Source organism: Sprattus sprattus (assembly GCF_963457725.1).
Source record: "Sprattus sprattus genome assembly, chromosome: 3".
Taxonomy (NCBI): Eukaryota; Metazoa; Chordata; class Actinopteri; order Clupeiformes; family Clupeidae; genus Sprattus; species Sprattus sprattus.
In genome coordinates this window covers 24,430,235-24,445,840 of record NC_137922.1, presented here as the reverse complement: position 1 = coordinate 24,445,840, position 15,606 = coordinate 24,430,235, and the positions used below count along the sequence as shown (strand labels likewise).

General features: G+C 42.8%; 2 protein-coding genes across 2 annotated transcripts in view; both read right to left on the bottom strand.

Annotated features, from left to right (window-relative positions):
* Positions 1–6,071: 6,071 nt before the first annotated feature.
* On the bottom strand, positions 6,072–6,764 carry LOC308362584 (claudin-34-like; the record flags this gene model as incomplete). Its single annotated transcript, XM_080835306.1, has 1 exon — positions 6,072–6,764. One exon carries the CDS (start codon positions 6,762–6,764, stop codon positions 6,072–6,074), a length of 693 nt encoding a protein of 230 aa, XP_080691432.1.
* A 3,371-nt stretch (positions 6,765–10,135) lies between these two features.
* Positions 10,136–15,606, bottom strand: part of shroom2b (shroom family member 2b) — a gene marked incomplete at both ends in the record, with an annotated part of 37,807 nt that continues 32,336 nt past the window's right edge. The window contains 6 exons of the mRNA XM_080835411.1: positions 10,136–10,408; positions 10,819–11,091; positions 13,505–13,673; positions 14,301–14,903; positions 15,234–15,343; positions 15,506–15,606. The exon at positions 15,506–15,606 is cut by the window's right edge and continues 347 nt beyond it. Coding sequence (XP_080691537.1) covers positions 10,136–10,408; positions 10,819–11,091; positions 13,505–13,673; positions 14,301–14,903; positions 15,234–15,343; positions 15,506–15,606 — 1,529 coding nt within the window. The remainder of the gene's footprint in view (positions 10,409–10,818; positions 11,092–13,504; positions 13,674–14,300; positions 14,904–15,233; positions 15,344–15,505) is intronic.

Here is a 15,606-nt window from a genome sequence, read left to right as displayed (position 1 = left end):
TATATCTAAACTAGATTTAATTCGACATATGAAACTGAAATAGCAATAAAAATGCATAGGAAGTGATATTTTTGGCATAAACAGCATTAAAATGATTAAAATGGCCTTAGTCAACACCATCAGAGAAAGTCAACACCATCAGACAAAAATGTTGATGGTGTTTGATGGTGTTTTGAAGGTGTTGACGTCTGATGGTGTTGACAAAAAAAGTACATTTCTCCTTATATCACACAAGATTCTCACAGGAGCCATCTTGTTTATCATCTGTTGATCATGGTCCAGTCAATCTATATAAATAAACACTAGATTGCAGAACATTTTACTCTAATGTTGACTCTTTAGCCATTTTGGAGTTGATACGCTATGGTTGTGACGTGTGCATATTAGTAAATAGATATGAAAAACAAAGTATAATTAAAAACTTACCAGAGCTCAAATTTTCTCATGTCACCAGGAAGACCAAGGAGGAAGGAAAGTGGTCCTTTGAGTTAAAGCTGCCCTAAATTATTCCTGATTTTTTTTCCCAATTTAAAAAAGTCTGATGGTGTTGACGAAAACTCTGGACACATGTTCAACTGACCAGAAAGTACATTCAAAATGTTTCAAAACATTTTTTTTTAATGTTTGTGAAATAAATACTATGTTATTTACATATGATATAGATAAAGTTCAATTTTATATCACTTTTCAGACTTTTTAAAGCATTGCAGTGTGATGTGGCCTGCTTTCGGACATGGGTTTTTGTAGGTACTGGTCACATATCATATCATTAAGAATAAAAACAAAATGTTAGACAACAACAAAACACACTTTGTTGTGCTACCCTTGTCCTGTTGATGAGTTTGGTGAGGCTTTTAAAATATATTACGTACATTTTAAGATAAAAAAACTGTGATTTATGTCACGGACATGTTTTGTCCCAGGTCTCAAGAATCACTGATACATCAAATAGGGAGATACTGGCAGTCAGTGTGTTTTTCATAGTTTAATAGTTCCTTTTCAAGTATGTGCATTAAGAAACCTTGAACAGTGCAATTGGCAATACACAGTTATTTCACAATTATATATTGTGTCAACTGCACTGCATAGATCTGAAAATGTTAAGAGCATGATTGTATAATATGTCAAATTGTACAAATGTACAAATATATATATAATATAATATGAATAAATACTTATACTTAAAATATATTATATTATATTGTATCACATATTATATATATAATTTATGTTATTCCATTGCACATTATACTGAGTCATTATATTGTATTATATATATGCTATGTTATTTATATTACAGTTCAACTATTGAGATGTGTATATTTTTACTGCTATAGAAATATATAGCTTTTTTTTGTAATGTTGATTTGTGAAATAACTGTGTATTGCCAATTGCACTGTTCAAGGTTTCTTAATGCACATACTTGAAAAGGAACTATTAAACTATGAAAAACACACTGACTGCCAGTTTCTCACTATTTGATGTATGCTCTTTCTCTTAATGATGGTCAATACGTAGTAACTAAAGAAGCACTATTTCGATAGTTTATAGATCTTCTCAGTATTTTCAAAATGCACGAGCTTTGCAAGAAAAGTGACCATGCACATGTTTGACTGGCGATTTAACTAGCGAGATTCAAAGTGATCTTTTTCACACACTTCACGTAGAGCATAAACCCTTGAATACTCCATGAAATTGGTTGCGAAATGTAAAAGGTTATCGTGATTTTTATCCAGATAAACCGCAGCTCCTGGCAACTTGTGCTTGTTTGACAGACCGCTGAAGTCAGAGAGCTCCTTTCTCAATATGGCGGCGACGCGTTTCGCCGAGAAGCAGTGGAGGCGGCGTCTACCTATACATGTCTATGACTGGGCCTCCACCTACAGGGGCACTGGGACCCGCATCACTTCCTGCTGGACCACTGGGCCTCCACCTACAGGGGCACAGGGACCCGCATCACTTCCTGCTGGACCACTGGGCCTCCACCTACAGGGGCACAGGGACCCGCATCACTTCCTGCTGGACCACTGGGCCTCCACCTACAGGGGCACAGGGACCCGCATCACTTCCTGATGGACCACTGGGCCTCCACCTACAGGGGCACTGGGACCTGCATCACTTCCTGCTTGACCACTGTTTGGCCATTTTGAAGAGGAAGGATCATTTGAGAAAGGGATAGAGAGAAAACTGTAAATAACAACATGGACATGTGACAGAGGGCCTGTATGATTGAAATGTTCATTTATAATAAATACAATAAATGTTGACGATTTTTGTTCTGAACAGAGGCCCTTTGAGATTGATCTGATAAAGGTTTATGAAACATTGCCTGGCCATTCTGAAGAGGAAGGATCATTTGAGAAAGGGATAGGAGAGTATGAGTCATGTAAATAACAACATGGGCATGTGACAGAGAGCCTGTGTGATTGAAAGGTTCGTAAATAAAAAATAAGATAAATGTTGACCATTTTTGTAACTGATAAAACATTATATTCTGAACAGAGGCCCTTTGAGATTGATCTGATTTGGGTTTATGAAACATTGCCTGAAACTCAAACACAGTTTGGATCATCTTTCCCTCTGATATATACTGTATACACAATACACAACACAGAATACAAAATGATAAAATGAATATTTCTTAAGTATATGGGCCATTCTACCGAATTCGTGTAATATGCAGTCCCTCAACAATAAAAACTATTTACAAAACAATTAGGTATTTAGGCATAGATATTTAATTAGAAAATGTTATGGTCTATATAAACCCAATGCATTACATGAGATAGTGATAAGCTAAATATATACAAAATCATCATTTATAGGGTACTTTCTATTGGGAAGTAGCTGTCCCCAACCCTGACATCTAAATTTCAATGCCTTTAAATAACACTTTTCAATTTTTTTAGATTTTTTTCAATGATTTAATTCCAAAGATCTTTATGATTGGGTTGAAACAGAACTTGGAATATTTAGATTTATTGTGGGTTTAATTTTTAAATCAATTTTCTATACTCAAAAAATCATGTCCCTAGTTTTCATGTCACTACCGAAACACAAGAGTTTTAGTCCATTGGCTGAGCATGTGTTTTAGCCACGACTCTGCATTTTTGACCATGCAGTGACACGGCATCTCTGACCCTCATGGTTGAATGGTAAGTAGCTAAATCCCATAGTTTTTATATAAATGTGTTCCAAAGTCTGAAAATCGACGTGTAACCTTAAGAATTGTCACTACCGAAACGCATGTTTTCTTCAATTAAGTAAACCTTTTTGGGTTTCATGGAAAATCTTATGTTTGTATGTGTGTTCACCTCTTCAAAGATGTGTTTGCATGCCGTGTGCTTGTTAGAATTCTTTATTTATGCTTAAAGTTAGCTAGAATTGTCACTACCGAAACAGTCACTACCGAAACACATGGTAGTGACCTGATGATTTCAGTAGTGACAAAATGGAATGGTAAGTAGTTCAATCCCATCATTTTTAAATAAATGTGTTGTGTGGACTAAAGGGCGGCCCAGAGCACCTTTTGGAAGATTTTGGGAGAGAAATGAACATCCATCCAACAGTGCAGTCACTACCGAAACACTGGATGTCACTACCGAAACAGTGCAGCACTACCGAAACACAGGATGTTTTGTAAAAAATTAAGTATATTGAGTAATCAACTAAAATGTTATGATACTGACTGGATTAATGTATGTTCAATTTCATCAATCAACAACTCTGGAATCAATATGATCAGTATTTTGCATTTTACAAAGAAATGTTGCACTTAGATTTTGATGAATTGTATAAATTGAACTTGAACATTTGGTAAAAAATTCATTTTTATGGATTTCATTTTGAAAACCTTCAAAAAATATTTGTAAAAATACTCTTCAGAGAAGGGAAGGAAACACAATCTGAACAGGTCAATAATAATACTTTTTTTACTATAGTAAATGTGATGTTTCGGTAGTGACAATTTTTGGAAGAGGAAAAACATTCCAACACATTCTGAAAATACAATATAAAAATTGACTGTTCTTTTACTAGATAAGTGTACTTTAGATATGGTACATTATACATACGGACAAAGTTTTGGGAATAAAACATACAAAAAATCAAAATATTTCTGACCTGTCTTTGCACCAATTCGGTAGAATGGCCCATATAAGTGAATAATAATACCATTACAAAGACTGCTACTACATCAATAGTAATTCATATCTCTGAAGCTTATCACAGCAGCTCCTTAACCTTAAACCCTTACCTGTTTTGTACTCTAATCATGACTGTCAGATGACCTGTATGATAAGTTACTCTGTGTGGGGGACTCTGGGTAATTGAGTTTCCTGCTGTGTTCAGGGGTCAATGAGGAAGACCCTCCTTCATTAGTACCGCATGGCCAAACACAGTCAGAGTCTGGGCACAGATTAGGCTGGTGATGCCAGCTGCTCTAGAGTTGGGATAGAACTAAAGGACCTTGAAGAAATGGGTTTGCATACATCTATCCAAATAAATGTTTTTGATGCACATTTGAATGCAATGAATACAAACCAGATGGCATACAAGGTGTGGCTATTAAATAACGAGACTGTTCACAATATTAAGTGCTTTATACAAGTCCAACAAGTCTTCTTCATTACAACTGAAGGTGACACATTATTTGGATCGTCCGCCCACAGACACTGTCCAGGTGGCTTGTTGAGATTCAGGTTCAGTCAGTCTTTCTTTTAGTTCACTGAATATCCCCTTGACCCAGGCCCAACTCTTAAGCCTAATGTTAACCTTAAATTGTAGTTGACAGAGTTTCAACAGATAGTTTGTTTACAATCTGAGTATCTGGAGATAATCTATAACGGACCATCAAAATAAAGTGTGACCCAACTGAATTACAGCTTTAGTCTTATTATTTGCTTGCACATACTGTAAGTTAAAGTTACCATACAAAGTACTGTGAAGATATATCAGTCTCTCATTCAAATATGTTATCCAAATGTTTATTAAAGACATTTAAATATTTTTGATACACTGTGTACAGATTTTGATACAAGACATTTTAGGGCCAATGTCTAATTTGAAGAGGCTTTCCAAGCAACCATTTTATTGTTTTGGTGTTGATGGAACTGAATATTGCTGTTGTGTAATATTTCCTGTTGTGTCAGACTTGTGCGCTACATAAATACAATTTAATTTAATTAAAATTTGTGCTTGAATGTATGATTTCACATCTGGCGTGGCCACTTAACACTCAACAAGTATTAATGGACCAGAATGTTGCTGTTCTCCTGTTGAGTCAGACATGAACTAAGTGGTAAGTACATTATTTTCTTACACACACTCACTCTGTAACCCCCGTCCTTGGCTATGTACTGTGTCTTTGTCTCAGTAAGAGTAAACAGCTGAGACCACACACATTAGCTTACGTGAGAAATCAGGTCCTCCTGTGCGCTGTTTAATTTAAATTGAATTTAATTGAATTGAATTTCCTGTAAGAATGTACGTAGATGTGGAACAAGGGCAGGAGGACATAAACAAACATGTCTTGGCAAATTTGGTTACCCATCTATGAGTCCCCTGTGTCACAGACCGCATGGAGATGACTACTGCAAGAGTGAGCGCTTTTCACATCCCAATTAGCTGCAAATCCTCAGAGGACCAGCCAGTGAGCAGAAGGATTGTAAACCAAGTGTGTTATCTGCGTGGCTTTACAGTAAAACATTCAGGGAGCACAAAGGCATTTGAAGTATTCAAAGAGTCTTTTGCCTGAAAGGGCTGAGTCCAGCTATGTTAAACATTCAAGGTGTTCTAAGGGTAAGGATTCCACCAGCGCTGTGCAAAATGTTTTTCTCCAAGTCTCCAAGAGCACCACAGTGTGGAAAATGTGAAACAAAAAATATAATGTTGCTTACTACTCAACGTTCTAGGCTGGGTTGGTCCGTGCCCTCGGAGCAGCCTACTCCCGCCCAAGCAGGTTGAACCCTCGATGGGGTTCTGTGCTGGTCCCTCTGTGAGCATCTAAAAGTAAAAAGTCTCCAAGAGCACCATAAAGTGGAAAATGTGACAAAAAAAATAATGTTCGTTACTACTCAACGTTCTCCTGAGACTGGTAGGCTAGGTTGTCTGTGCCGTCGGAGCAACCAACCCTGGATGGGGTTCTGACCGGGAACCGGTAGCAGAGAAACAGAACCCCACTTGTGACCGTCAGGGCGGCAGCGGTTATGCCCACCCCGATGGCCTCACCAACATACTGCTGCGTGGGCGTGGGGGGCATGTAGAAGTTCCCCGGGAAGGTGATGTTCTGATTGGTCAGCACGGCACGCAGGTTTAGACAGAGGGGCACCAGAGAGCAGAGGCTGGACAGCAGGTGAAGAAGGCCCCCCGCTGTGAACGCCAGGCGGATGGGCGAATGCTTGTCCCATCCGAAGCAGACATTCCTCAGGCCGTATAGTGTGCTAGCGTTCGCCAGGAGCCCCAGCACCAACGCCACCAGCATCAGCACCTGCGCCACGGTGATCTCCATGGGAACGAAGCTGTCTGAGAGGTCCATCTTCTGGCAGTACAAGACGCCGCGTTCAGAGGTCACCAGCACATGGCTGTAGAAGCAGACCCTCCAGATGCCCACCCATGCCAGCCCAGAGGAGATGATGCTCACGTCGTCCACCACCCACACCCTCCACTGGATGAGTCCGATGGTTACCATGGTGAAGATCCATCCCACGCTGCCGACAATCAGCCCTACGAACTGAGGATAGATGGTGTGGGCGAGGTAAGCCATGGATCAACGCCTCTGGATCAAATCCTCACCGAACCAGTCTCCTTGCCCGTCCTGCCAGGTGACACATATCCACACTGGGCACCAAATGCACTTGCCACGCCAAAAGACTCACTGTCTCAGGCTGTTGACCAATGGGTGTCGGCGAATGCTGTGGCTCCCACTCCCGAGTCTTTTGCCCCCTCTGTTCACTTCCTGTTTGGGCTATAGAATGGCTGCATGGTTCCTCATTGTGTTGCTGCTCTCACCTACCTGGTCCCGTTGCCAGGATACTCAGCAAACAAATCACCTTGGAGCCCCTTGGAGAGCAGAGAATAAAGGTGTTCTTATTACATGTGTTGAGATGAGCGCAGGTCGCGAAAACACTGGTAATTGTAAACTGTTGCAGACAACAAACCAGAACAATGCTTAGAAATAAAACATAGTTTACAGTAACACCCGCCTTCATGCGAAACTATGGTGTAGGCTACAGACGTTTATGGTGCAATTGTTAAGGGTAATTGGTTTGACCTCTTCAAGAAGCTGATATTTAAAATGACTCATGTAGTTGCACAAGAGCTGGGAATGTTCACTAAACTCCTGTTAGTCTCCTTTCCCGTATTTCTTTTGTCATCTTAAGTTTCTATTTCTTGTTTCTAGTACTTAGTACTTTCTAGTATGCTAGCCTACTTACAGTAAATTAAGGCCCTCTCTTTCACGTTTCTTTATTTAATGGAAAACTTTTCACCACTACGATTGGGAAGCATGATTCCCTCTCCATTGGGTCCACACTTCACAATCGCTAAATCAAACACGACACGGTATTTCAAATAAACCGCTTTTAAACAAGGTTTAGCCTACTTGTGCACCTCGGAATGTAGGCTATGTTTAATGAAATATCTGGACTTAAATGACCGTAGAATAATTTATATTCTTTCTGTATTTTGTGAGTTCAGTTTATAGTGAGATTTGTGTCCCTGGGATGACCTCTCTTTAATTCAATAAAATATGTCTGAGTTGTGCTGTTATTTTCAAACCCACGATGCTGAAATGGATTGCCAATAATGTGTATTTTAATGACTCTATAAGAAACTAACCTTACCTTACTAAAAGTTTGCCTATACAGAGCCCATCATGTTCATTGACCCCGTCTCTTATAAACGTACCTTACATCTCCTCTTCGCTCATCGCTGATATCAGCATGGGTTTACTGGTAGAATCGTAGCCTACTTGTCGTACGTACTTCAGTAGGCTACTTTCAACAAAATAATTCCAGGTGGCGATTTTATGCCATGATAACTAACACAGGCTAGAAAAAAACTATAATATTCTGAAACCCAGCAGTAGTGTATCCTTAACCTTACCTAGTGAATAATCCCCTTGGCTTGTCGTGATGAGAGCGGATTTCCACAGACTGATTTACATCTAGTTTCCTTACCCTTAAGCCTGAAGACAATTCCCACGCCTTCCTTTTCATTGTGTTAATGTTATGAAACCGCACCACAGTAAATGATTGACTTATTTAATATCCTTAAGTGGAAGGATAGGTTAGGTCCGTCGTCCTCAGTGGTCTCAGTGAATCCTGTGCCTTTCAGGACTGAGCAACTGTTATTGCATATACAACAGCTATAAAACTGTGGATAGGATGTTGACCAGGAAGTTGTGTAATCACAAAAACAAATACACCTGGAGAGAAATATATTCTTTCATCACATATTTAAAAAAAAAAAAAAAAAAAAAAAAGATGAAGACGAATCTAAAGAGAATTGTACCTCCTCCAAGTATACTGTTTTGTTTTTTGGTATAAAATATGAGGGTATTTGGTACATGCCATTCACTTATGACACACACACACACACACACACACACACACACACACACACACACACACACACACACACACACACACACACACACACACACACACACACACACACACACACACACACAGAAACACACACACAAATCACAATAACAGGGCACGGTGGGTACAAACCCAGGCACGGTTTAATGTTCCAGCCCACTGGTGTCTATCCTTCACTATAAAGTGCTTACACTTTTTTTTTGCATTATTCAATTTCTTCATTTCATTTTAAGTACATCAGAATGTGTATTTGTGAAATATATAAATGTTCTGGAACATGGTAGCAAGTCTATGAAAGTCTATGACAGACACAAGTAATGCCTATTGTTCTCTACAACAGCACCATAGCATCTATGCATATTTTGGTAGCAGATACATACAGTTCATAAACACAATACACTTAGCTGAATATAATCATCTTTATGTGAGTTCTTATAATCAACAAGCAATGTTGCAAAAATGGTAAATATTCCAATCCATTTAAAACCTAAAATAAATCTTCAAATAAATTATATATACAAGTCTTCAAAATACACCATCTCAGAAAGAGCAACGTTGAAGGTCATCAAAAATGCAACCTTGAATAAAATAAAGGTAAAATGTTCATTCCAGAAGAGAAATCAGAAATACAGCTTTAGGGCAGTCAAATTATAATAGACATTTTTTACCAACCCAGTCTGCATAACCCACATTAAAAGTTGCTTGTTTGTTGACTTGCTTCACAGCTTTATTGACAAAGCTCATTCTTTGTTCTTTCAGCATCTCTCTCTGAAACCATCCCCCCCTGGATAAAACAATGTTTGTATGAGCAGCAGTCTTGAAATAAATACTAACCAACAAACAAACTAACAGTCATATCTGTTTTGTTCTCATGATTTGTTACAGGTTCCAGTTCTAAGAAAATCTGTAGTCAGTCTCTCTTTTAGTTCTCTCTTCCTTCCTCTTTCTATGTCACGGGTTCCAGGTCTGAGATGTGTTGTCGATTCTCCCTCAAGTCAGCTACAACTATCGTTCCCTCTCTCTCTCCTTCACTCTCTCACACCATGGTCTCTCGCCCTCTCCTTCACTCTCTCACTCTATCTTTCTCTCTCTCTCTCTTTCTCTCCTTCACTCCCTCTATGGTCTCTTGCTTTCTTTGAACACTCTCAGACCGTGAGTCTCTGCTCCAGTGGTGGGCTGTCTCTCAGAGCCTGAGTGGTGGGCTGTCTCTCAGACCGTGAGTCTCTGCTCCAGTGGTGGGCTGTCTCTCAGAGCCTGAGTGGTGGGCTGTCTCTCAGAGCCTGAGTGGTGGGCTGTCTCTCAGAGCCTGAGTCTCTGCTCCAGTGGTGGGCTGTCTCTCAGAGCCTGAGTGGTGGGCTGTCTCTCAGACCGTGAGTCTCTGCTCCAGTGGTGGGCTGTCTCTCAGAGCCTGAGTGGTGGGCTGTCTCTCAGAGCCTGAGTGGTGGGCTGTCTCTCAGAGCCTGAGTGGTGGGCTGTCTCTCAGAGCCTGAGTGGTGGGCTGTCTCTCAGAGCCTGAGTGGTGGGCTGTCTCTCAGAGCGTGAGTCTCTGCTCCAGCGGCAGGCTGTCTTTCAGACACTTGAGCTGTTCCTCTCCTAGTTTGATCTTGTCCTCCAGCTTTCGCTGCTCGATGATGAGAGCCGACTTCATCTTCACAAAGTGCTTGTAGTCAGCCAGGCGCTCGGCGCTCAGGTAGCTGGCCAGGATGTCGTACACCAGTCGCTCACGTCGATCCAGGTTCTCCTTCAGCTCCTTGGCGTCCTCGTGCTGGCGAATCAGAAGCCTGCGCTTCTCCGTGAGGGCGTGCTGAGAGAGAAGGAGGAACACGGACAAGACAGGAGAGGGTGAGACAAGCTGTACTGGTACTGAAAGTATAAGCTAGTATCAAATATGACAATGTGACCAATATGACAGCATTGGCACATTCCTGAGGTCACGCTACAAAGCACTCTCTGTTATGACTCTAAAACCATATAGTAAATTAATCCTTTATTTTGTAATCTCACCCCAAGGGCAAGCTATCAAAAAACACATGACACGTCCAATAGTGCACAACAGTACTCATAAACAAACACACACACACACACACACACACACACACCCAAAGTCACACACTCGCACAGATTCACAACCCCGAGATATAAACTCACACATAGCCACACACACCCACAGTCACACACACAAAGACACACACATACACATACACACACACACACCTTCTCCTCCGGTGAAGCCCCCTCCTCCAGGTTGTTGAGGGCGTTCTCCACACGCGCCAGCCTCCCTGAGAGGGACAGCAGCAGGCTGACCACTTTGTCCAGGTCCCCGATGAACATCCTGAACTTGTCCAGCTGGTTGGGCTTGCAGACGCCCAGCACCGTGGCCTCCACCTCCTCGCCCAGCGCGTTGTTGTCCCGCACGTCCTCCTGCAGGCTCTCACGGGCCTCGTGCAGCACCTGCAGCTTGTCGCTCAGGCTGCTGATCAGCTCCTGCTGCAGGGGGACACGGGACACGCCACATTAGCCTCAGGGTCACGGGAGATACACGGGACACGCCACATTAGCGTTGGGGTCACGGGAGATACACAGGACACCCCACATTAGCGTCAGGGTTGCGGGAGATACACAGGACACCCTACATTAGCGTCAGGGTTGCGGGAGATACACAGGACACCCCACATTAGCGTCAGGGTTGCGGGAGATACACAGGACACCCTACATTAGCGTCAGGGTTGCGGGAGGTACACAGGACACCCTACATTTATACTAACAATAATAGTAATAATAATAATAATAAACGCAATTTATGCAAAAGAATGCAGCTCAAGTGCTTTACAGCAAATACATTATGTGCAAAAAGGGATTACATGCACATAAAAATAGATATCAAATAAACTTCACTTTAAAGTCACTTTGGCACAAGACATTTTGCATTAAAGGCAGGGTCAAATTCAAGTAAAATATTCAATGACATTTTGTTGTTGTTGTTGTTGTTGTTTATAGCGCCAAAACAATAAAATTGTCCCAAGGCGCTTCAGAGAACTCAGGGCCTGAACCCCCTAAGAGCAACAGAGGCGACAGGGTCAAGGAAAAACTCCCTGCTACTCAGGAAGAAACCCGTAGTCAAACAATGCATCCTCACTTGAGTGTCGTCTTCAGAGCATCAACCTAAACCTAAAATGCTGCCTTGGCTATAAGGGCCGGGGATTTCCAAATGGATGGGAAAGCTTCCGCATTGGTTTAGATGTTTGTTGCAACACAATGAGGTCAAATTTGAACAAATATTACAAAAGTGTTCTGACATTAATTAACTTTACTTATATGTGATATCAAAGAGTATATTTTTCACCAGTTGTATTTGTCTTGTGACTACACAACTTCCTGGTCAACATCACATCCACAGTTTTATAGCTGGTTTATAGCGTTGTATATGCTATAGCAGTTGCGCAGTCGTGATACGGAACATTTGGGTTCCCTGAGACCATTTAATAAATAAATACATTAAAATGATCTTTAGTGGTTTAATGGACAATGCCAAAGGCACAGAGTGAAAGACTTTAATAGGTGCACTGTCTCCGCTGCAACCCACAGCAGGGGATGAAGACTGACTTGCTCATACTGTATGTTAGCTGACTGGCTGTTAGCTCTATGCTAGCTGACTGGCTCATACTGTATGTTAGCTGACTGGCTGTTAGCTGTGTGCTAGCTGACTGGCTCATACTGTATGTTAGCTAATCCAACCTCTGCCCTTGTTTCACTGAGGTAAAGTTGGCCCTGTGGCACACTAAGTAATGTCATCATGTCGTAAAACCATCTGATAAACAATGTTGGCATTTTCCTTTTACAGTGAGCAAAGACTTTTTATTGCCAATTTCCAGCAGAAATAAAGATTAACCACAAGGTCACTGGCCCTTTCTCTATTGATGTTATGAACACTGCATAGCGCCTTGAGACAATTTCATTGTTTTGGCGCTGTGTAGAATTAACTGAACTGAATTGAATTGAATTGCATATGGTAAAGCACGTAATGTTTATTACGATTCAGACTCCTCTCTAAATTGTTTCAATACATTTTATTTCATATCAATCTACGCACAATACTCCACAATGACATAGCAAAAACAGTTTTTTTTGGAATGTTGTATTCATTTAAAAAAAGAAAAGACTGCAAAATCTGCTTTTTGTCAATCACTTAGTGGGCTGTCTGTGCTATTTAGTGAGCAATGGCTTCTGTCTGACCACTCTACCATAAAGGCCTGTTTGGGAGAGTGCTGCACTGATGGTTGTCCTTCTGTAAGGTTCTCTTATCTCCACAAAGGATCTCTGGATCTCGTTCATAGTGACGGTCGGTCCTTGGTTACCTTGGTTACCTTAGTTACTGTACCTGTCTCACCAAAGCCTTTCCTCCCTGATTACTCAGTTGGGCTGGGTGGCCAGATCTAGGAAGACTGTTGGGGGTTCCAAATCTCGCAGGTCTGCAGACTATTCACTCTGACATGCACCATCAACTGTGAGACCTTATATAGACAGGTGTGTGACTCTTCTTCTCTTATGTCCAGTGAATTCAATTAGGCACAGATAGACAATGAAGTTGCAGAAGCATCTCAAGGACCATTGATAGTAGTAGGATGCCCCTGCACTCAACTGCAAGTGTCATGGGGGTCTGAATACTTTGATAAACTAACAAAACACTCAAAAAACCTGTTTATGCATTGCAAAGTGTTGTGTGTAAATTGATGAGAAATAAAATGAAGTGAATCAATTTTTTAAGATCTGAAACATATAAAAATGTGGAAAACTTAAAAGGGTCTGAAAACTGAATTCCCTGTGTGGGTGTGTGTGACGTGGCCATGGTTACCTTCTTGCTGGCCCTGTGTGGGTGTGTGTGTGACGTGGCCATGGTTACCTTCTTGTTGGAGAGGTCGTAGTCGAGCTCGTCCTCTGAGTCCTGCTCCTCCATCTGCTCCTGCATGCCCTTCATCTTAATCAGGAGCTCCGCCTTCGGTGCAGACGTGCTGTAGTAGGACGAGCTGCTCACCACGGAGACGGACGCCGCCAGGTCATCCTCCACCCTCCTATCACATACACACGTATGTGATAGGCGTACACACACACACACACACACACACACACACACACACACGCACACACGCAAACACACAAGCATACACACACACACACACACACACAAACTGTTTGAGTTAATTTACATTAGGTTCATCAGAGTATTCTGTGATACCTTGATTTCAAAATCTGGGTTCAACAGGGTTGAAACCAATTCATATGGCCCTGTGAGTATGAAAGATGTCTGACAGCAAATAAAAAAGTTCTTATTGATACAAATGTGTTTGAGATCTTTGCTGAGGTGAATATGTTTCGTATCATATACACAGTACTGTACCAGAGACGTTATAGAAGTTGTGCTGAAAAGTTTATGAAACCTTTCCTCCAGTAGGGGGCAGTAGTAGCTGTTACGTGTCCCTCTATTTGGCTACCTCTGGTGGCTGCTTTCTGTTCCCCTTTCTGTTCTTTTTACCTGTTCTGTGTCCAGGTGGTAGTCCTGAGTGGGAGGCGGTTCTTCAGTGCAGGCTCTGTCTGACTCTCTGTGTGAGTGTGTGTGTGTGTGTATGTGTGTGTGTGTGTATCTGAGTGTGTGTGTGTATGTGAGTGTGTGTGTGTAGTAACTCTGAGTGGTAACCCACCTGTCCTCTGTGGTCCGAGGGGAGGTCTGTTTGGGGGTGGCCCTCCTACGCTGCTGCGCCCCCTCCAGCACCTGCTCCCCCTGGGGGAAGATGCCCCCCATCAGGTCCATGGTGGTCCTCATCCTGCTCTGGTCCAGGATGTCCGCCAGGGACTTGTCTTTCCCCATGATGTCCCTGGCCAGCTCCTCTCGCTTCACGTCCTCCTCCGAGCGATCTCCTACGGCGGGCACTACCACGGCGGGCACGCTGGCCGAGCGATCTTCCACTGCAGACACTCCCACGGAGGGCACTCCCATGGCGGGCACTCTGGCCCTCCAGACCTGCCCGTTCTGGGTGAGCCCTGATGGGGCCGCAGGGAGACTCTGAGGGGGACAAGCGTCTCGGAGGGCCTCCTGTTCCTGCCGTGAGTAGGCACAGAAGAGGGAGTAGGACTGCCCCTGGGAGGTGAAGGTGTGTTGAGGGGGGGTTGTTGGTCCCCCCGGAGCTCCGTTGTTGAGAAGATACTGTCGGCCCTTCCTCTCCAGACTGGTCTCGGCGTGGACGATCCTGACGGGGACCTTCTTTATGGCGTGACTAAACTCCGAGACATCCCTCGTCTCATTACTGCAACCAATCACACACAGGAACTTCATTAGGACACATGCATAGCAGACATCCTCCGACAGAGTGGCAACATACTAACTTAAAGGCATGGTGAAATAACAAAATGGCCGCCATGTTTGAAAATGTATCCATTGTACTTTGTGTGTATATTGTATGTTCAAATTTACCTTAGTAAAGAATATTTAAGAAACAGACAGACTTTTAAGGTCTATGTTGAACAAAATCTGTGTTATTCTTCAAATTTCATTAAGATCCTTTTCTATTCAAAGGCTAACAGATCTCAATATTATCTTGGCAGTTGAGAACAGGTACAAGACTGGCATGCATTACCTGGACACGTCTTCCTGAGGGGGTGCTGGGGGCTTATCTGTCAGTCTCGGAGGGGCACACTGAGGCGAGGGTGAGCGCGTGGCATTGGTGGGCACTATCAGGGCAGCACACTTGAGGGCAGAGGGAGAGAGGGAGGGAGGATGAGGACGAGGAGGAGGAGGAAGAGGCGCTGCAGACGGCTCCAGGGCAGCCAGGGCGGTCTGGTGCAGGGCCCTCCACTCTTCCTCCAGTCGGCTGCCCGCCTGAGGCTCTCTGTCTGGGCATGGGGACACCCTCAGGAGGGCATCGGGGGCTAGGGTGGGCACCACAGGGAGTGCCAACCCCACGCCTGGAGACCTGCCCCTCACAGGGTGACCCCCCTGGAGTGGCCCAC